At 42.5% G+C, this 22,115-nt stretch overlaps 1 protein-coding gene across 1 annotated transcript in view; it reads left to right on the top strand.

The window, feature by feature from the left end:
- LOC137430387 (protein RCC2 homolog) overlaps positions 1-22,115 on the top strand; it is a 150,534-nt gene that overhangs the window by 14,554 nt on the left and 113,865 nt on the right. Inside the window, exon 2 of the mRNA XM_068121228.2 lies at positions 5,402-5,495. Coding sequence (XP_067977329.2) covers positions 5,402-5,495 — 94 coding nt within the window. The remainder of the gene's footprint in view (positions 1-5,401; positions 5,496-22,115) is intronic.

The following is a 22,115-nucleotide window of genomic DNA, read 5'->3' as shown; positions in this document are numbered from 1 at the left end:
CACACCTTTCTATAAAAGGTCCCACAGTTGACAGTGCATGTCAGAGTGGAAACTTCACCATGAAATCCAAGGAACTATCCAAAGAACTCCGAGATAGAATTGTGGGGAGGCACAGATCTAAGGAAGGGTATAAAACAATTTCTTGAGTCTTGAAAGTTCCATTATTTGGAAATGAAAAGAAGACTCTTCCTAGAGCTGGCCGTCCGTCCAAACTGATCAACCGGACAGAGAGTTGACCAAGAACCCAATGACCACTGTGACAGAACTAAAAAGTTTCTTGGCTGAGATGGGAAAACCTCCCAGAAGGACAACAGTCTCTGCAGCATTTCACAAATCAAGGCTTTGTTGGAGAGTAGCCAGATGGAAGCCACTCCTGAGAAAAAGGCACGTGACAGCACACCTGGAGTTTGCAAAAAGGCACGTGAAAGATTGTTAGAGCATGAGGCAAAATATTCTGTGGTCTGATGAGATGAAAACTGAACTCTTTGGCCTGAATGCAAAGCGCTGCATATGGTGGAAACAGAGCACAGCTAATCACCCATCTAACACCATCCCTACCGTGAAGCATGGTGGTGGCAGCCCTACCGTGAAGCATGGATGCTTTTCAGTGGCAGGGACTGGGAGACTTGTAAGGATAGAGGGAACAATTAATGGAGCCAAATACAGGCAAATCCTTGAGGAGAACATGCTTCAGAGTGCAAAAGACCTTATAATTGCAGTTAAGATTTACGTTCCAACAGGACAATGACCCCAAGCATACAGCCAAATCAACACTGGAATGCCTTCAGAACAACAACATGAAAATCCTTGAGTGGCCCAGCCAAAGCCCAAACTTGATTCCCATTACAAATCTGTGGAAAGACTTGAAGATTGCTGTTCATCGACGCTCCTCATCCAACTTGACAGAACTTGAGCAAATACAACAAACAACAACAGGCATTTTAAGGCCATTTTCCCTGCAAGAGCCGGGGTTAGCCTTGCGGTCCCCATGACAATGTTCTCCATTTTGCCCTATTTTCTGCATCTCCCCTTGTAAACCCCCTTGCCCGCATTTCTTCTTCGACCATCTTTAGCCAAGTCTTTCTCGGTCTTCCCCGTCCTCTACTTCCTTCTACATTCATTTCCATCACTCTTTTCAACCAGTCACTTTCATCCTTCCTCAACACATGACCAAACCATCTCAACCTGTTTCTCTTCACAGCATCAATCACAGGCTCTATTCCCATCATCTTACGCAATTCATCATTTGTCTTCCTCTCTCTCAACGATACTCCACACATCCACCGAACTATTCGCATTTCCACCCTTTCCAGCCTTCGTTGCTGCTCTAGGTTCATTACCCATGTCTCATTCCCATAAATCATAACACTTCTCACACATGCAGCATACACCTTTCCCTTCAGCTTCAATGACACTCCCCTCCTCGTCAGCGCGCCACTCAGTTCCCGAAACTTCTTCCATGCACATCTCACTCGAGCAACCGTTGCCGAGTCTGATCCACCTTCTCCATTCAGCATGTCTCCAAGGTAACAAAATGTTTTCACACCTTCCAGCTTCACGCCATCTCCAAGATCCAACTCAACATTTCCTCCATCTGCAGCTCCCTCTGTGCACACCTTACACTTGAATGTAGCTGCCACACTGGTTAATGACCCTCTCAAACCACTACATTTTTGATGAACCCACTCAGCACACATTGTACATTGAATGGAATTCACTCCGACACCCTTCCTGCACACAGCACACGGCCACTTCCCAGTTCTTTCCACCTCACCACATGCTTTACCACTTGCCATCACCTTCGTTTTTCCGATATTCACCTTCAGACCTTTTGTCTCCATACATTCCTTCCACTTGTTCATCTCCTCCTCCAGTCCATCCATACTTCCTGCAATCAACACCAGATCATCTGCATACAACAACTCCCACGGTAAACCCTCCTTTACGTTCTGAGCCAGCACCTCCATCACAGCTACAAATTGTAGTGGACTTAGTACCGACCCCTGATGCACTCCCACCTTCACCTCAAACTCACCACTGTTCCCGACCTTCGTCCTTACAGCTGTGCGCGCTCTTTTGTACATTGCCATCACTACTCTGATCAACCATTCCTCCACTCCTAACTTCCTCAATGCCCATGTCACTACTTCACGTGAAACCCTATCAAATGCTTTCTGCAGATCAACAAACCCAAGAAACAACTTCTTACTCTTCTCCATATACTTCTCCTGCAACTTACTCATAATAAAAAGCGCGTCTGTCGTTCCTCTTCCTGGAATAAATCCAAACTGCATTTCGTCAATCTTCACTTTCTTCCTTATGCTCCTCTCCAACACCCTTTCCAATACCTTCATTCCATGCTCCAATAACTTTATCGCTCGATACGAGCCACAGTCCAGAGGGTCACCTTTCCTCTTGTATAGTACTCAGTTCCCAATCCACTGGAATGCTGCCTTCTTTCACCACCAGATTGCACATCTCTGTCATTCTCTTCACACCCCAATTTCCCGCTGCCTTCAACATATCTCTCACAACTCCCGTCGGCCCTCCCGCTTTTCTACTCTTCATTGCTTTTATCGCTTCCTCAACTTCCTTCTCGGTTATCTTCTCTGCCCGTCCTAAAACTGGGTTACTCTCCATGTTGCCATCCCATTCATTCTCTGCATTCAACAGTATTTCCATATATCTCTTCCATCTTCCTTTAATTCCATCTGGGTCCACAACGATTTGTCCCACTTCATCCTTCAAGCAACTCACCCCCATCACATCACACCTCTCTTTCGCTATCTGCTTTGCAATCCTGAATACTGCTCTCTGACCCTCTTCTGAATCCAAGCGTTCTCCAAACATTTTCCTGCATGCCTCCTGTGCCTTTGCTACCTCTTTCTTTGCAGCCTTCTTGGCTGCCTTATAACTTTCATGCTCTGCTGTTTCTGCTCCCGTACCCTTCGCCTTCTGCCACTCCTTGAACTTCTTCCTCTTCTCGTCAATCTTCTTTCCAACTTCATCATCCCACCACAATGTTTCCGAGTGCCTCGGTGGTCATTTTGTCCATCCACAACCTCACCAACGGCTCCCAACAGACTATCTTTCATTGACATCCAACCACTTTCAAGCTCAACCACATCATCCTCCACCATACTCAGCCTCTCTTTTAATGCCTCCCTCACTGTCACCTCTTTCAACCTCCACACCTTCATTCTCGGTTGGTACTTCACCCACCGAGCTCTCCTCGCACCTTTCACCCTTATGTCGCAGACAACCAAGTGGTGCTGTGAAACAGCCTCCTCTCCCGGGATCACCTTTGTGTCCCGGAGGTGCCCCCTATCTCGCCTACGCACCAGCAGGTTGTCAACGGTTGTCGTCGACCCACCTGACGTGTATGTAACAAGCTTATTATCCTCTTTCTGGAACTGAGTATTACAAATCAACAAATCAGCTCCATCAGCAAACTCCAAAATCCTTTCACCTTCTCCATTTCTCACACCATATCCGTAACCCCCATGAACTCCCTCAAAACCGTCCATACTCCTTCCCACGTGTCCATTTAGGTCTCCTCCTACCACAACAACTTCCTCATCTTTCATGTTTTCCATCAGCTTCTCTATAGCACACCAGAACTTGTCCTTCTCTTCATCGCTCCGACCAACCTGCGGAGCATATCCAGAGATGATGTTCACCAAGAGCTTTCCAATCATCATTTTCACCATCATCAACCTTTCACTCACTCTAGTCACACTCACCACACTGTCTACAAACTCCTCAGAAAACAGGACACCAACACCATTCACGCCCTCCGGGCACCCTTGCCACACAAACTTTTATTTCTGTCCCTGCCTACCCTTCACCATTCTCACACCACCTCCCTTCCATCTGGTCTCCTGCACACAACATATGTCCACTCTTCTTCTGACCAATACTTCCACCACTTCTCCTGATCTCCCTGTCATTGTCCCTACATTCCATGTCCCAAATCTCAGAAACCGATCTCCACGTCGGGCATCAGACGTTTCGTCGTCATAAATGGAGTGATTTCCACCCTTGCTTCGATCGGGTTCCCCACCTTGAGTTTTGACGAGAGGGAGTGGGGTCCCCCACGGGGTACTTCGGGCTGTACCCTGCCCATATGTAGTCGTAATTGTCATGGTTCTCTTTTTGAGGCAATGTTTTTATGGCCGGATGCCCTTCCTGGCGCCAACCCTTTTAGTCGCCTCTTACGACACGCAGGGATACGGTGTACCTATTCTAAACCGGGGTACAAACCGGGGAGCTTGAGCAAATCTGCAAGGAATAAAGGGAGAAACTCCCCAAATCCAGATGTGCAAAGTTGATGCAGACATACCTAAGAAGACTCAAAGTTGTAATTGCTGCCAATGGTGCTTCTATTAAGTATTGACTCAGGCAGTTGAATACTTATGTAAATTCGATTTTTCTCTATTTCATTTTTCATTATTTTGTTAAAATTAAATAAAAGAATTCCACTTTGACATTATGGGTTATGACTCGTATGTGTAGATTAATGACAAAAAAATTCAATTTAACCCATTTTAAATTCAGGCTGTAACACAACAAAATGTGAAAAATTAAACTGGTGTGAATACTTTCTGAAGGCCCTGTATAGACTCAAATGTAGATTTATGTGGTGCCTAGAAGGGGGAGGGAGGCGGAGGGATAGGATGATTTTTTGTGGTTCCATATCATTTAAATAAATAATTTAATCATTAGTTACGGAACACCTTGCCTCGTATATCCACCATGTTGTTATGCAAATTATCTGGTTACGCTGGGTCTTTGGAGAGTTAAGTTCTTGTAACTAGTTTTTATAAAGGGCGTGGGAATAGCCTCGCCGGTTCACAGGCCTGCGGCAACTGCTTGGCGCAGAGAGTTGGTGAGGAACATATATTTAGTTTGGCCATCTTTGAAGACTCCTGTCTGGAGGTTGCCATACATGCGATAATACAGCAAATGCGTTGACATGATATCTCGACATATACAGAGGAAGATGGAATGCTCACAACCACGGCTTGGCCTGAGCAAAGTCCAGATATGAATAATACTGCATTTAGGCTGTATGTACTTACATAAAAATTGAGAAGTTCAAATGTTTCATCACAACTGGCCTGAATTGTAAGAAGTATTTCAAGAAACTTGGAACAATGTTCTTTAAATTTGCTTGATAATAAACTTTAAGGCAGCACAAAAACAGATGTTATTCTTGCATTATGCAAAGGGCTCACATCCAAAATACCTTTGCAATACTCCACTTTTATTTCATATTTTCTGTGATTAAAATCATATTTTTTTTGCTGATAAATAATACAAGTTATTTCCAATACTGTATATTTCTCTTTATATGTGTTCATTCCTTTACGTTCATTGTGTGTCTTTTTTTTTCCTACAGCGTGTGCACGTGCTCACTAATCATGGGCAACTTATTATCTGTGGAGCAACTAATTGGGACTTGGTGGGACGGAGAGAAGTACCCAAAAACCAAGGTGTGACCAAAAAACAAACAAACAAATTATTTGAACAATAATAGTGCAAAGGTAAAAGCTAAATTGGAGGAGTATGATTGAAATGTACACAGAAATGGATCACTCCAATTGCCTTATTTATCTGCCATTGTGGCCGGGCTTCAGGTCTAAAGTGACAGGATTATGGCAAGCTTGAAGTGAAATTTCATAATATAAAAATGACACATCTTAATAATGAAAAACGTATATTTGCAAATTGCATAATTAAAAACGTATATTTGTACCATATATTTGCATATATTTGCAGAAAACGTATATTTGTACCATATATTTGCATATATTTGCAGAAAACGTATATTTGTACCATATATTTGCATATATTTGCAGAAAACGTATATTTGTACCATATATTTGCATATATTTGCAGAAAACGTATATTTGTACCATATATTTGCATATATTTGCAGAAAACGTATATTTGTACCATACAGTCACGTGTAAAAGTAGGTACACCCCATGTAAAGTTTTGACTTTTTCAACATGTTTCAACATACAGATATTTTATCTTCATTTCAACAATATTGATAGATAAAGGTGATATAATATAACAAATATCATGAAATATTTACATTTTGTAGTCCATTGTAAAATTTAAATAAACATACATGCAAATTTCGCATGTGGAAAAAGTAAGTACTCCCCTACATTTATCACTACTTCAAATACCTAAAATTAGAATCAGGTGCACCAGCTCAGGTGCAAATGATTAGAACATCGTTAGAGAGGATTTTGAAGGAACCTGTCTTATTTAAACCTCAGACATTTAGTTTGGTTTGCTCTTTGTTGTTGAAGTGTGCGGCGTCACCATGCTTAGATCAAAAGAGCTCTCTGAGGCCTTCAGAAAGAAGGTTATAGATGCCTATGAGTCTGGGAAGGGATTTAAAAAGATCTCCAAACAATTTGAAATCAATCATTCGATTGTCCGGAAGATCATCGACAAGTGGAGAAGATTCCAAACAACTGCCAACTTGTTCAGGCCAGGCCGCCCCAGCAAGTTCAGCCTGAGAGCAGACCACCAGATGCCGAAATAAGTCTCTAAGAACCCCAGAATGTCATCACGGGACCTACAGGTAGCTTTTGCCACTGTTGATCTCAAAGTGCACGAGTCTACCATTAGAAAGAGGCTGCACAAATTTGATCTACGTGGGAGGTGTGCCAGGAGGAAACCTTTGCTGTCCAGAAAGAACATCAGGGCAAGACTAAAGTTTTCCAATGAACACCTTGGCAAAGACCAGCACTTCTGGAACAATGTGCTCTGGACAGATGAGTCAAAGGTAGAACTATTTGGCCACAGTACCAGAAGACATGTTTGGCAAAAACCAAAGACAGCATTTGACCACAAGAACCTGATACCAACTGTAAAGCATGGTGGTGGAAATATTATGGTTTGGGGCAGCTTTGCTGCATCAGGGCCTGGGCAGCTCACCATCATAGAATCCACTATGAATTCTTCATTGTACCAGAGGGTGCTTGAGGATAATGTGAGGCCATCTGTCGGATAGTTGAATCTCAACCGAAGGTGGATCTTGCAACATGACAATGACCCTAAACATACCAGTAAATCCACCAAGGAATGGCTGAAAAGAAAGAAATGGAGGGTTCTGGAATGGCGAAGTCAAAGCCCGGATCTAAATCCCATCGAGATGTTGTGGGGGGATTTGAAACGAGCTGTGCATGCAAGAAACCCCTCAAACATCGCACAGCTGAAAGAATTCTGCATGGAGGAATGGGCATAAATTTCTCCCAGTCGATGTCAGAGACTGGTAGACAGTTATGAGATACGCCTACTTGAGGTTGTTTCTGCCAAAGGGGGCAATACCACCTATTAGAGCCAAGGGTGTACTTACTTTTTCCACATGCGAAATTTGCATTTATGTTTATTTAAATTCTACAATGGACTACAAAATGTAAATGTTTCACGATATTTGTTATATTATATCACCTTTATCTATCAATATTGTTGAAATGAATATCAAAGAGCTGTATGTTGAAATATGTTGAAAAAGTCAAGACTTTACATGGGATGTACTTACTTTTTCATGTGACTGTATATTTGCAAATAACTCTTCGTCTTGATTTAATGTAGATCTGTCCTAATTCCTGTCCGAAGAAGAGACATGCCCTAATTCATTCATCTGGATAAGCCACTAATATTAGCTGAGATTCGTTTTGTGTCATGTGTTTAATAATTGCGTTTCTAGGTGATAAAATTATTAAAATTCAATATTTGTGAAGCTATACTGATAAATTCTATTGAGATACTCACCTACTGTTAGAAAAAAAGATAACTTATCATTCAAAGTGCTTTGGGATTACCTGCTTGAGGATCACTTCTAAATGCATAGCTCGGAATGTTGGGATCTCAGGCTCAAATACCATGTACTATTTTGATTTGTTAATTGTCTTGTAGTTCATGCAAAAGTACATTGATGTCTTCTAATGTCCTTGCCTTGATAGTAATACAAGCTTTCCATGAGTATTATGAAAAATAACTCGACTATTGTACACCGCTTTGGCAAAAACAGTATTTTTTATTTTTTGATTTATCAATTAATTGATTGATTACTTAATTATTATCTATTAATTAAGTACTTATTTATTTCCTTTTTCATGTGGGCATTATCTCAGGCACATTTTGAGTCAGGAAGCTTATATTTGGACACGACAATGACCAAGTGGATTAGGCTGTAAAGGGTATTTTTGATTTATTGATTAATCACTTAATTGATTAATTATTTAATTATTCGATTAATGACTTAATTTTTTTAAAGTTACAGATGCGGATGAAACAGTGGTGGTTTAGGTATTCTATTAGCCAATTGATTAATAATTTCATTATGTAGTTGAGGTGTAGTTGAGGCTTGTGGAAGATTTGGTGCACTGAACGGATCAGGACATAAACAAAAACAGGACGCAAAAAATGGGGTGGACAAGATGGACACTGAAGGAAACTCCAAGGAGGGAAAATTGGAAGGCGGAGTGATTTGGGTGGAGTTACCGAGGGTAGAAAAGATCATGATTTTGGATTGGCGATGATTTGAGATGGTGGTGAACAGTTGTATTGAAGACATGGAGGGAGGACTGAGATTGAAGAGGATGCGGTAGTTGATTATACAGGCAGGTAAAACGTTTCACCAGAAGGGGGTTGATAGTGGACCGTGTGGGCCCTGGAGAAACATCGGTGGGTGAGGGGTGGGATGGGTGACAAAGCACAGAAAGGGCAGAGGGTGCAAGACCAGAAAGGAGGCAGTAGGAGACAGAGACCACCCACTTGTCTGCGATGGTGAAGTGACAGACCTATAGACTCAGCTCCAGCGTGGGAGATTCCAATAATCTTGAAGGCCTTGGTTTCTACTGTGTCAAGCTGAACAAGATGGGATGCAGCGGACCCAGCCCAGATGGGAGAGCAGTACTCCATCAAACTGTGGATGAAGGCCTCGTAGGTGGATATGAGTTCAGGTGTGCCAAGGAAGGACTTTGTATGATGGAGGATGCCCAGTCGCCTGCAGGCTTTGGAGGCTAACGCTGAAATGTGGTTTGTCCAAAAAGATCATGGCTGATAGTGCGACCCAGGAGTTAAAATGACTGAATTTCCTCAAGAGGATTGTTAACCTTTTGAACCCTGAGCTCCTTGGAGTTTTGGCTCCCCCACCCTGGGTTCCCTGGAGAAAAATCACTGAAAAGTTGAAATTTGTTTTATTTCGGGTTCCTGCCTGTGAAAATGTTTTTCTGGCCAGGTAATTACAAATACATTATATTTTTAATAATGGACTGTCTTACTTTCTTCTTTTGTGAGTTTATCACCAATACTCTACTTTGTGGAGCCAGTCAAACCAGCAGTTATTGCCCGGCTTACCGACACTCAAGAATTCTCCACAAAAACCTCGCACTTCCTGAGCAATTAGTGGCGACACAGACCAAAGATTTGCTGTTATATAATGGAGTCGCTAATTGCTCAGAAGGTTACTTGTGATATGTTTGTAAACAATAGAATATTAGATTTACACAATGCATAAAATGAGCTCCATTACAGGCTTTAGACCATGGGAGGGGGGAAATTTTAAATAAATACATAAAGCACATGGCGGCCAGTGAAAGGAGTAAAAGTATATCGGAGGGTTTTCCAGACGGTCCTTTCGGGAGAGATAGTCGGAGTATTGAAAGACATATTCCAAGTGTTTGACCACCTTGTGATTCTTTTTTAAGGTCTGAAGTGAGGGAAGATATTGCATCCTGTCTGTCTGAAGGATGAGGGATGTCACGGCAGAGGCTGGAGTCATCAGCAAATAGAGGATTTTCTTTGAGATTGTCTATATTTGCTAATAAAGACGATTTTCAAGAGTCAGAGAGATCATTGATGAAGATCAGGAATAGGACTTGGCCCAGAACACTCACTGCCTTGGGGCACTCCAGGCTTGACAGGGAGAGGAGATGAGAGGATTCCCTTAAGAGCCAGACGTTGGCTAAAAGAGTGGAAGAAGTCTTTAAGGCATGTGTGGAGTTGGCCTTGGATGCCAATGGCAGGGAGTTTTGAGAGCAAGGCAGGATGCCAGACTGTATCAAAAGCACGAGATATGCCCAGAGATGGCCCTGATCTAATTTCCGACATTGAGGGCCTCCATCCATTGTTGGGTGAGTAGAAGCACCATGTCCAAGGTAGAGTGACCTGGTCCGATACCAAATTGGTGATTTGAGATGTGGTTGTTGGAGAAAAGGAAGGATTCCTTATCAATTGTGATTATGGGTTCCATGACCTTGCTGATGATTGCTGATAGGTCTGTAGTTGAGGGGGTCAGTTGTTGCACTTTTTTTTTTTTTTTGTATACAGAGTCGAGGCTCGTGAAAGAGCTAACATTTATCAAACAAACAAATCAAACAAACAAGCAAACAAAGTATATAAAAAGGGGAGCGGTTGACAAGATGGGGAGAGAAGGGGAGGAAGCACACAAACACAACATTTGAGAGCGGGGACATCGGGAGATGTGTGGGAAGGAGAGGGCCTGGGGGGAGGCAGGATAGGTATAAAGAGCAAGGACACCAAGGAATTCCAGGAAAGAAGTCAAAAGTAATCTCAAAAAAGTGGATTTGGGGTGAAATTAGCAGGGGTAGAAAAGATCAAGGTTTTGGATTGGGGAAGATAAGAGATGGTGGTGAACAGCTGTTTTAAAGACCTGGAGGGAGGAGTGGGATTGAAGAGAGTGAGGGAGTTTGTTCCAGAGGCGGGAGAAAAGAGGAATGAACGAGTGAAGGTGAGCAGAGAGTCTTGATTTTGGCAGTTTAACCATAAGAGAGTTGCAGGCAGATCTTGTGCGACCTGTAGGAATATTTGGGGGACAGAGCCCAGAGAGAGCTGGGGGAGCAAGGCCGGAGAGGAGTCGGTAGAAGACGGAAAGACCACCAACCTGCCTGCGGTGAGTAAGTGAAAGGCCCTCGGAGATAGCGTCATCGCGGGAGATTCCAATGATTCTGAATGCATTGGTTTCAACAGCGTGAAGACGAGCTAGGTGTGAGGCAGGAGCACCAGCCCAGAGGGGAGAGCAGTACTCCATTGAGCTGCGGATGAAAGCCTTGTATGTGGTGAGGAGCTCAGGTGTGCCAAGGAAGGACTTCGCACAATGGAGGATGACTAGTCGGCGACTGGCTTTGGAGGCCAGCTTGGAAATGTGGTTTTCCCAGGAAAGATCATGGCAGATAGTGAGACCCAAAAGCTTGAGTATCAGAACTTCTTGGAGAGGATTATTCAGAAAGTAGATGGGAGGGTTGTCCAGTCGGTCTTTTCGGAGAGACATCGTAAGAGTGAGATTTGTCAGGATTGAAAGACATGTTCCACTTGTTTGCCCAGTCTGTGATTTTGTCCAGGTCTGCAGAGAGTGAGGAGGCTGCAGACTGCTGATCTGAGGGATGCGGAATGGAGCGGCAGAGAGTGGAGTCATCAGCAAAGAGATAGAGAGGATTTTCAAGAGAGTCAGAGAGATCATTGATGAAGACCAGAAAAAGCACAGGGCCCAGAACACTGCCTTGGGGAACTCCAGCCTGAACAGGAAGGGGAGATGAGAGAAACCCATTCAGGGCCACACGTTGACTACGACTAGTGAGGAAGTCTGCCAGCCATGCGTGGAGATTTCCATGGATACATAAAGGAGGAGAGTTTGGTGAGCAGAGCGGGGTGCCAGACCGTATCGAAGGCACGTGATATGTCGAGGGAGACGGTTCTAATTTCCTGTTTGGCATTGAGGACCTCCATCCATTGTTGAGACAGCAGAAGCAGCATGTCCAGAGTAGAGTGACCTGGTCTGAAACCAAATTGATGATCAGAGATCAAGCCATTGGAGAAGAGGAAAGACTTCATATCCGAAGCAATGATGGATTCCATGACTTTGCTGATAATTGGGAGAAGGCTGATTGGTCTGTAGTTGCTCGGATCTGTTTTTGCACCTTTTTTGTGCAAAGCGGTGATGTTGGCTGATTTCCAAGCAGATGGCAGTTGACCTTGAGCAAAAGAGAGGGTGAAGAGAACAGAGAGAGGGAGTGAAAGAGCGGAAGAACAGGATTTTAGGACCCGTGGGCTGATGCCGTCAGGTCCAGTTGCAGAATCAGAGTCGAGGGTTGACAGAAACTTTTCCACCTTGTCAGGAGGAAAGGACACGGAGTCCAGGAGCAGCTGGGTACGACTGGGTACGGTGGGTACAGAGAGGGATGGGTTTGGGACACAATATTTAGAGGTAAACACAGAGTTGAGGCATTCAGCTTTTTCACGTGCGGAGTCAGCTGTGTAGCCATTTGAGGTAAGGGAGGGGATGGAGGGGGAACAAACACCAGAAACAGATTTGACCAGACGCCACCAGGATTTGGAAGAGGGAGACAGATAAGAGAGTTCGGTCTTGAGAACGGAGAGATATTGTTTCCTGGCTCTCCTGAGGGTGGACACACACTTGTTTCGGGCTTTGTGAAAGGAAATGAGATTTCCTTGCGTTGGATTTGCTTTCCAGGAGACGAAGGCAAGTTGTTTCTGGGCAACAGCCTCACCACAAGATTCCATGTACCATGGACGGGAGGAAGGGTATGACAACTGAAGACGAGATGGGATAAATCTGTGCATGAGAGAGAGCAATTTACTTTGGAAGAATTCCCAGGATGAGTTGATGTCAGAGGTGGTAGAGATGGGAGACCAGTCCAGATGATTGATGGCTGCTTGAAGACCGTGCCAGTTGGCCTGAGTGAAATGCCAGACTCGCCGACGCTGAGCAGGCTCCCTGAGAATGGTCAGAGAGATGTCCACTTTAACAAGCACATTATCAGATGAGTCGATTGGAGCAGAAGAAGAGCAGCAGACATTTTCAGCAGCAGACCTCTTATATAATGCTGTGATGTTGACTGGTGTTTCCAAGCGGATGAAAGATATGACCTGGTCCAAATAGCAGGGTGATAAGGGTGAAGAAAAAGCAGCAGAGCAGGTTATTAGGACACGTAAGCTGTAGCCCCATCTGCTGCAGTTGCAGAGTCAGGGTCGAAGCTTGAAATAACTTTCTCCACATTCTCAGGTACAAAAGATAGAGTCCAGGAGCAGTTGGTATGGCAGTAAAGGATGGGTACTGAGTGAGCAGTTGCGGACACAAAATTGGGAAGCAAACACAGAATTGTGGTATTCAGCCATCGCACGAGTGGAGTCAGCTGTGGTGCATTTAATGGTACAACACAAATGTGATCATGATTATTACATCGATGTATGTTCTCTGAACTGCCAGCAGATTGTTTGCTGCATTAATACAATGCAACCATGTCATATTTTATACAAGAATACTTATAGTGTCAGAATGTGGTACACCCAGCACTCCGAGTATACTCGTCATCAGCAGTCAACGTGTTAAAGTGTGCTATAATTTCTACAATTACTTAGTAATCAACAAATTGGAATTTACTAAAAGTACTTGATAATTCGCAATATTCAAAACTTATCTTATGCATATCATAGATCAAAGAAAGACAAAGACATAGGAATTACTTGGAATTCCTCCCTTTTGAATGGATAAAGTCTGGTCTCCTTCGAATGTTTTAAAAGCTTATTGTGGTTGCATTCTGTAATATCTCAAGTAAATACAGCTAAATATCTCAAGTAAATCAATTAATTAGTGATTCGAATGAGCTATTTATTTTAAAGTTTACAGCTGCAGTAATTTTTTAAATGTAAATACGGTAAAAGTTATAAAATAAGAGATGGAAGAGGCTCTCGTTAGCGTTGTCTAGCAACCAGTTCGAGTATAAGCTCCATTGTCTTGGGTCACGTGACCTGCATTGAGCAGACCAAGCCTGCACTGGCCCACCTTTATTTGTGCATATTGTTTTTTCGGAAACGTTCAAACTGTTTTGTGATTTTTCTTGGGATATTGGCTTCGAGTTGCATCAGCATACCAAATTTCAGTCAGTGTGTGAGTGAGTCAGTGCTTCTAAAAGCCTTTATATATTTGATATATAGTGAAGTGCTGCTTAAAGTGAAATGAAAAGTTTGGCATGCTCAGCTGATTATATCAATTGTTACAATGGCAATATTCTGCAAGGCATTCCATTTCTTTGTCCATTGTCTTGGTTTACGTAACTTGCAGTGAGCATACTCTGTGTCTGCACAAGCTGACTTTTATTCGTGGATATTTTTGTTTATGGAAATCTTCCGACTGTTTTGTGATTTTTTTGTCCTGGGATATTGGCTTTGAGTTGAATCAACATGCCAAATTTCAGCTTTCTATCCCACGTAGAAAGTACTAATCATTTATATCAGTAAGCCAGTGAGTGTACGAGTGAGTCAGTGCTTAGAAAGACCTTTATATATTTGATATACGCTGCATAATTTTACACTGTGTTGCTTAAAGTGAAATGAAAAGCTTGGTACGCTCAGCTGAATATACTGTATCAATTGTAGCCATGGCAATATTCTGCAAAGCATTCCATTTCTTTGTTCATTGTCTTGGGTTACGTGCCTCGCAGTGAGCAGACTGAGTCTGCACCAGCTGACTTTTATTCAGGAATATTTTAGTTTACGGAAATTTTCCGACTGTTTTGTAATTATTTTTTTCCTGTGATATTGGCTTTGAGTTCCATAATTTTATGAAATTTCAGCTTTCTAGTCCACCTAGAAGGGACCTAGAAGTTTCTAGCCCACCTAGATATATTAGAGTCAGTCGTTAGAAAGAGCTTTGTACATCCAAAAATATCGGCCAAAAATATTGGCACCCTTGCACTTTTTTCAAAAAACTCACAATTTTCTCGAAAAATAAGTTGAGATTGACAAAAGTATTTGATCTCCACAATTCTTTATTTCTCTGTTAATATTACAGAACCTTTGTTTTTGATTCAGAGCTTAATATATCCTTTTAAATCAGAAAATAAAAAGAAATGGCATTGACAAAATTATTGACACCCTCGACTTAATATTTGGTGGCACAACATTTGGACAAAATAACTGCAGTCAAGAGCTTCCTATAGCCATGAATGAGCTTCCTACCCCTCTCTACTAGCAGTTTGGCCCACTCTTCTTGTGCAAACTGCTCCAGTTCTCCCAGATTTGAAGAGTGCCTTCTCCCTACTGCTGTTTTCAGATCTCCCCCCAGGTGTTCAATGGGATTTAGATCTGGACTCATTGCTGGCCACTTCAGAACAGTCCAGCGTTTTGTCTTGAACCATTCCTGGGTGGAAAAACGTAAGAGCCTGGTGTTGGCTTAACGGTTAGGGTGCTGGCTTGGGATCCCAGGACCCTGGGTTTGAATCCCAGTCGATCGTTGAATTAAAGCCAGGGGGGTTGACTCAGCCTGTCATCCTTCTGTGGTCGGCAAATTGAGTACCAGTTCAGTTCATATTCCCTGCGTCTCACAAGAGGCAACTAACAGGGTTGGCAGCAGGAAGGGCATCCGGCCATAAAACATTGCTTCAAAAAGGGGACCACGATGCCCAAAAAAAGCCAACCCCCGCTCTGCAGGGAAAAATGCCCTCTAAACGGCGGTTCCTTCTTCTTCTTTCATTCCTGGGTGCTTTTAGAAGTGTGTCTGGGGTTATTGTCCTGCTGCAAGACCCATGACCTTCGACAGAGACCCAGCTTTCTGACACTGGGTTGAACATTGCGCTCCAAAATGCCTTGGTAATCTCCTGATTTCATGATGCCATGCTCACATTCATGGCACCCAGTGCCAGAGGCAGAACAGCATCCCCAAAACATCACTAAACCTCCTCCATGTTTGACTGTAGGGAAGGTGACTGTAGGAAGGAAGTTCTTTTTTTTGGAGGCTTCATTTTGTTTTCTGTAAACATAGAGATGATTTGCTTCACCAAAAAGCTCTAATTTGGTCTCATCTGTCCACATTACAATTTCCCAGAAGGATTTTGGCTTGCTCAGGTGTGTTTTGGCAAACTCCAGTCGGGCTTTTTTATGTCTCTCTCTCTCAGCATTGGGGTCCTCATGGGTCTCTTACGATAGAACCCTCTTTCATTTAGTTGGCGACGGATGGTACGAGTTGAAACTGTCGTATCTTGTGTTTGGAGGTTAGCTTGAATATGTTTAGCAGCAATCTTCGATGAAGTTTTCGCTTCCGGCCACGTCCAGGGAGGTTGGCTACAGTGCCATGGGCCTTAAACCTCCTGATAACATTGTGTACGGTGGACACAAGAACATCAAGGTCTCTGGAGATGGACTTCTAGCCTTGAGATCGTCTTTGCTTGTCTACAATCTTGTGTCTGACCTTCTCAGGCAATTCTCTGGTTTTCTTTCTTTTCTCCATGCTCATTGTGGTACACACATTGACACAAAACAGCAGAATGACTCCTTTTCTCTATTCAAACTGTTTAAATGAGTGATTTTTATATTGCAGGTACTTATGGTGAGTTCAATTCCAAAGTAAAGGAGAATCACCTGCTTGAAATCTAATTATTTCTAACAACTTCTAAAAGGTGCCAATAATATTGTCTGAGCTATTTTAGTGTTTCTGTATGGAATAAGCTAAGATTTTGTAGTTTTTTCAGCTTTTTTTGTTTTGTTCCACTACAAACCAAAGAAATACATATGTGGATACCAAAATATTTTTTAATTTCAACAATTTTCTGGAAGAAGTGGTGCATTTTTTGAAAAAAGTGCAAGAGTGCCAATATTTTTGGCTACGACTGTATATATATATTAAGCCTGGTGTTAGGCCTGTAAGCTTAAGCCTGGTGTTGGCTTAACGGTTAGGGCACATGCTTGGGATCCTAAGATCCTGAGTTCGAATCCCAGTCAATCGTTGAATTAACACCAGGGGGTTGACTCAGCCTGTCATCCTTCCGAGGTCGGCAAATTGAGTACCAGCTTGCTGGTATGAATGATCACGGTGTGTACCCCGATTTAGAATAGGTATACCGTATCCCTGCGCATCGTAGGAGGCGACCAAGGGTTGGCGTCAGGAAGGGCATCCGGCCATAAAAAACATTGCCTCCCCCAGGGAACCATGAGCTCATGGGGCCCGCAAGGCCAACCCCCGCTCTAGCGGGGAAAATGGCCTTAAAACGATCATTCTATATTGTTATTATAATATATATATATATATGTATATATATATATATGTATATATATTCCCATGGGTGACCCCACTAGTATATATATTGTATATACATATATATATATATATATATATATATATATATATATATATATATATATATATATATATATATATACATATATATATATACATATATATATATACATATATATATATACATATATGTATATATATATATATGTATATATATATATATGTATATATATATATATATATATATATGTATATATATATATATATATATATGTATATATATATATATATATATATGTATATATATATATATATATGTATATATATATATATGTATATATATATATATATGTATATGTCGTGAAAATCAAGCTCAGACACGACTTGACCTCTGGGTAGGCAATACAAATATCATTTAGATCGGCAATACATCCTGTAAAAATACATACATGGAACAGGTATTAAATCAGAGCATTCATGAGCAGCAATGGTCGTTTCCATATAACAATGGTTAGCGCAGCGCAGCATTTGGGGGCGTACATACCATTCAAACTACTGGATAATGTCTCAGTGAGTTCCGCTGAAGTGCTCCGCACGCCCCGGTTGTCCCGGGTCTTATAGACGGCCCCTTCCGTAGCGAGCACCCCTGGGTTCACCTTGGTATAATTTCACTACAGTATATATATATATATATATATGTATATATATATATATGTATATATATATATATGTATATATATATATATATATATATATATATATATATATATATATATATATATATATGTATATACAATATATATACTAGTGGGGTCACCCATGGGAATCTCACAGGCATGGACGTGTGTGACATTTGGACATCTTGATTTAGATGCTGCACATTAAATTTTAAAAATGGTTCCTGGCAATTCATCAGATCCAGAAATGGTGTAATGAACACAATTTATTTATTTCACATAATATGTGACCCCTCACTCCTCTCCATCTGACACTCTCCTCTCTCCAGCCTCACGCCTCTGCAATCCCACTCCTCCTCACACTCCCCTCCAATACCTCCCCACACTCCTCTCCAATACCTCCTCACACTCCTCTCCAATCCCTCACACTCCTCTCCAATCCCTCACAGTCCCCTCCAATCGCTCCTCACTCTCCTCTCCAATCGCTCCTCACTCTCCTCTCCAATCGGCCATCACTCTCCAACCCCTCGCTCCTCACTCTCCAACCCCTAGCTCCTCGCTCTCCAACCCCTCGCTCCTCACTCTCCAACTCCTTGCTCCTCACTCTCCAACCCCTCGCTCCTCGCTCTCCAACCCCTAGCTCTTCACTCTCCAACCCCTAGCTCTTCACTCTCCAACCCCTAGCTCCTCACTCTCCAATGCCTAGCTCCTCACTCTCCAACCCCTAGCTCCTCACTCTCCAACCCCTAGCTCCTCGCTCTCCAACTCCTCGCTCCTCGCTCTCCAACCCCTCGCTCCTCACTCTCCAACTCCTTGCTCCTCACTCTCCAACCCCTCGCCCCTCGCTCTCCAACCCCTAGCTCTTCGCTCTCCAACCCCTAGCTCCTCACTCTCCAACCCCTAGCACCTCACTCTCCAACCCCTAGCTCCTCACTCTCCAACTCCTCGCTCCTCGCTTTCCAACCCCTCGCTCCTCGCTCTCCAACCCCTCGCTCCTCACTCTCCAACTCCTCGCTCCTCACTCTCCAACTCCTCGCTCTCCAACCCCTCGCTCCTCACTCTCCAACTCCTCGCTCCTCACTCTCCAACCCCTCGCCCCTCGCTCTCCAACCCCTCGCCCCTCGCTCTCCAACCCCTCGCCCCTCGCTCTCCAACCCCTAGCTCCTCACTCTCCAACTCCTCGCTCCTCGCTTTCCAACCCCTCGCTCCTCACTCTCCAACCCCTCGCTCCTCTCCAATTTCTCGCTCCTCTCCAACCCCTAGCTCCTCACTCTCCAACCCCGAGCTCCTCACTCTCCAACCCCTAGCTCCTCTCCAACCCCTCGCTCCTCTCCAACCCCTCGCCCCTCTCCAACCCCTCACTCCTCTCCAACCCCTCGCTCCTCTCCAACCCCTCGCTTCTCTCCAATTTCTCGCACGCTGCACAGTGGAGAGCATTGCACACAGGTGAGAGGAGGAAAGGATCACATACAGTGGAGAGGAGGGAGCAGAGGGTGGGAAGTGAAACTTCTACCTTTACTTGGTTGACTTCATTTGATTTGACTTGAGAGGGTGGAGGATGGAGAACCCGCCTTGACTCTTGTTCATTTATAAATTTTAAAGTATCAAAAACAAATACAGATACATTCAAAGGACACCGCCCCCATGCCAAATAATTAAATATCCTACAGCGCGGCATTGCCGGGGCGCCTCAGGCGCCCGGCAATACCGCAGTGCAGCTCATAGAGGCTGCATTGGGAGGGAGAGGTGTACACTAATTGATTGATTAATTGTATAATTAAAATCAATAAAAGATTATCACAAAATATTTTCTTAATCAATTGGCTAATAGCATAACTAAACCACTCTTGCTTCATCTTAAGATGTCGTTTAGAAATTTAATTAAATAAGTCATTAATAAAAAATTAAATAATTAATTGATTAATCAATAAATAATTAATCGATTAAATGATAATCAATAAATCAAAAATATCCTTGATAGCCACATCACTTGGTCACTGTAATGTCCAAATATTAGCTTCCTAGCTCAAAAGGTGCCTGAGATATTGGCCAAATGAGAAAGAAAATAAATAAATGATTAATAATGAAAATAAATAAATAATAATCATTAAAAAATTAAATTATTGATCAATTCGGTCATAGAACACATAAACCACCACCATTTCATCAGAATCGAACTAAAATAATAAAAAAAATTCGTCATTAATCGAATAATTAAATAATTAATCGATTAATTGATTAATTAATAAGTCAAAAATAGCCTTTGCAGCCAAATCACCTGGTCATTGGCATGTCCAAATATCAGCTTCCTAACTCAAAAGGTGCCTGAGTTAATGGTCAGAAGAGAAAGGAAATTTCATTAATTAAATAAGTACTCAATTAATTGATTAATCAAAAAACAAAAAATACTGTTTTTGAGAAAGTACTTGCTCACTATTGTGCCGAAATTTCAGCTTCCTAGCTCAAAGGATGGCTGAGATATCGCACGGACAAACAAACAAACAAGAAAACAACCAAGAAAACAAACAAACAAACAACCAGAGTGAAAACTGAGTACTCCCTTTCAGCATGCGTCACTGCCGAGCCCCCTTCGGTGCCCGGCAATGACGTTTTGCAGTGCCTGGAGATGGCATAGGAAAGGTGCGGTGTACAACAAACAAACAACCAGAGTGAAAACTGAGTGCTCCCTTTCAGCGTGCGTCACTGCCGAGCCCCCTTCGGTTCCCGGCAATGACGTTTTGCAGTGCCTGGAGATGGCATAGGAAAGGAGCGGTGTTCAACAAACAAACAACCAGAGTGAAAACTGAGTACTCCCTTTCAGCGTGCATCACTGCCGAGCCCCCTTCGGTGCCCGGCAATGACGTTTTGCAATGCCTTGAGATGGCATAGTTAAGGAGCGGTGTACAACACTTCGCTTTACAAAGTAGAAGCAGATTAAAACCAAACGTTATTTATAAATATTGTATTCCATAGCTGGTCGACATTATTACGTACATTTTTGAAGTACTGTATTGTTTAATTACATAGTTGGAAAAGAGTTGAATCGCCTTAAACAAACTCTGTATGTATTCCCCAGGAATATTGAAAAATATAATTTGACTTTGGTTCGATCCCGAACTTCAGTATTCAGTCGCTGTACTTTTACCAAGTAATAATATAAATAACGAAGTCCTGGGAACGTTTTCCTCTCTCCTTCTCCTCGCCTTCCTTCTCTCCTTCCCTCTCTCATTCTTCTCTCTCATTCTCGTCTCTCATTCTCCTCTCTCCTTCGCCGTACCCACATAACAGTCAACACATTCAAAAGGGATGTTGGAATACATTTTGCCGATTTTCTCAACTTTAGCTGAAACTGAGACTTGAACCATCCTAGCGACTGTGATGGTGAATTAGAGTGGCCTTTGAAAATGTATTTCGTTCTATAAACGGTAACTTTCATTGAATTTTCTTCCCGTTTTTTGAAACCGAGTCACGATTGTTTTATATATCTCGGCATTTTCCCGTCTGTTATTTTAGGCGATTCAGCCTTGAGAACTCGTGCGGAAAAAAACAAAAAAACAAGGATGGAATGAATGCCAGTTTAAACAGGATTACCTTTACTTCCGTATAATAATGATGAATGAAATAATAACGAAGAAATATCTGTCGGCAATTTCCCGTCTGTGGCGATACGTGAACGAAGCTATGCCCCTCTCCCCACATTATTGTGACGACGTATAAATTAAATATTCCATCGTGACGATTGTCATCAAATGGAAAAGTCCACCATAAATTTTTAATATATCTCACAATTTTCCCATCTGTTATTTTAGGCGGTGTATGACCGACCGTGCCGCGATTTTTAAAAAATATATATCTCGGCAATTTCCCGTGTGTGCGTGAATTTTCTCAATTATTGCTGACATCGAGTCTAAAACTATCGATAAAAATGAAATCAGATGGTCAATTAGATTGGAGATAAAGGCACGAGAGAGACTCAATGGCCTTTCTATTACAGGCCTTTGAGAATTCATTTCTTTCTATAAACGGAAACTTTCATGGGATTTTCTTCCCGCTTTTTTTCAACCGAGTCTAAAACGATGTTAGCGACTGTGAAAAATGAAATGATATATCGAATTTAAGTTGAAATAAACCTGTGAGAGAGAGAAAGACAGCACAGGCCTATCTAAACAGGCCTCAAAGCTATTCGAGTTAATAAAATGGTGGATATTTGTTTATATGAAGCCTCTCCAAGAATGGGTGGCACGACTCTGTAAACGAAGTAAGCCACACCCCTGGACAGACGGACAGACAGAATCACCGTAGCCTATTATAATATATATATAATATATATATGTATATGGAAATATATATATATA

This window comes from Myxine glutinosa, chromosome 6 (genome assembly GCF_964187855.1).
Source record: "Myxine glutinosa chromosome 6, kmMyxGlut1.1, whole genome shotgun sequence".
NCBI classification, from domain to species: domain Eukaryota; kingdom Metazoa; phylum Chordata; class Myxini; order Myxiniformes; family Myxinidae; genus Myxine; species Myxine glutinosa.
The sequence above is the reverse complement of the archived record's forward strand: the minus strand, read 5'-3'. Positions and strand labels throughout refer to the sequence as shown.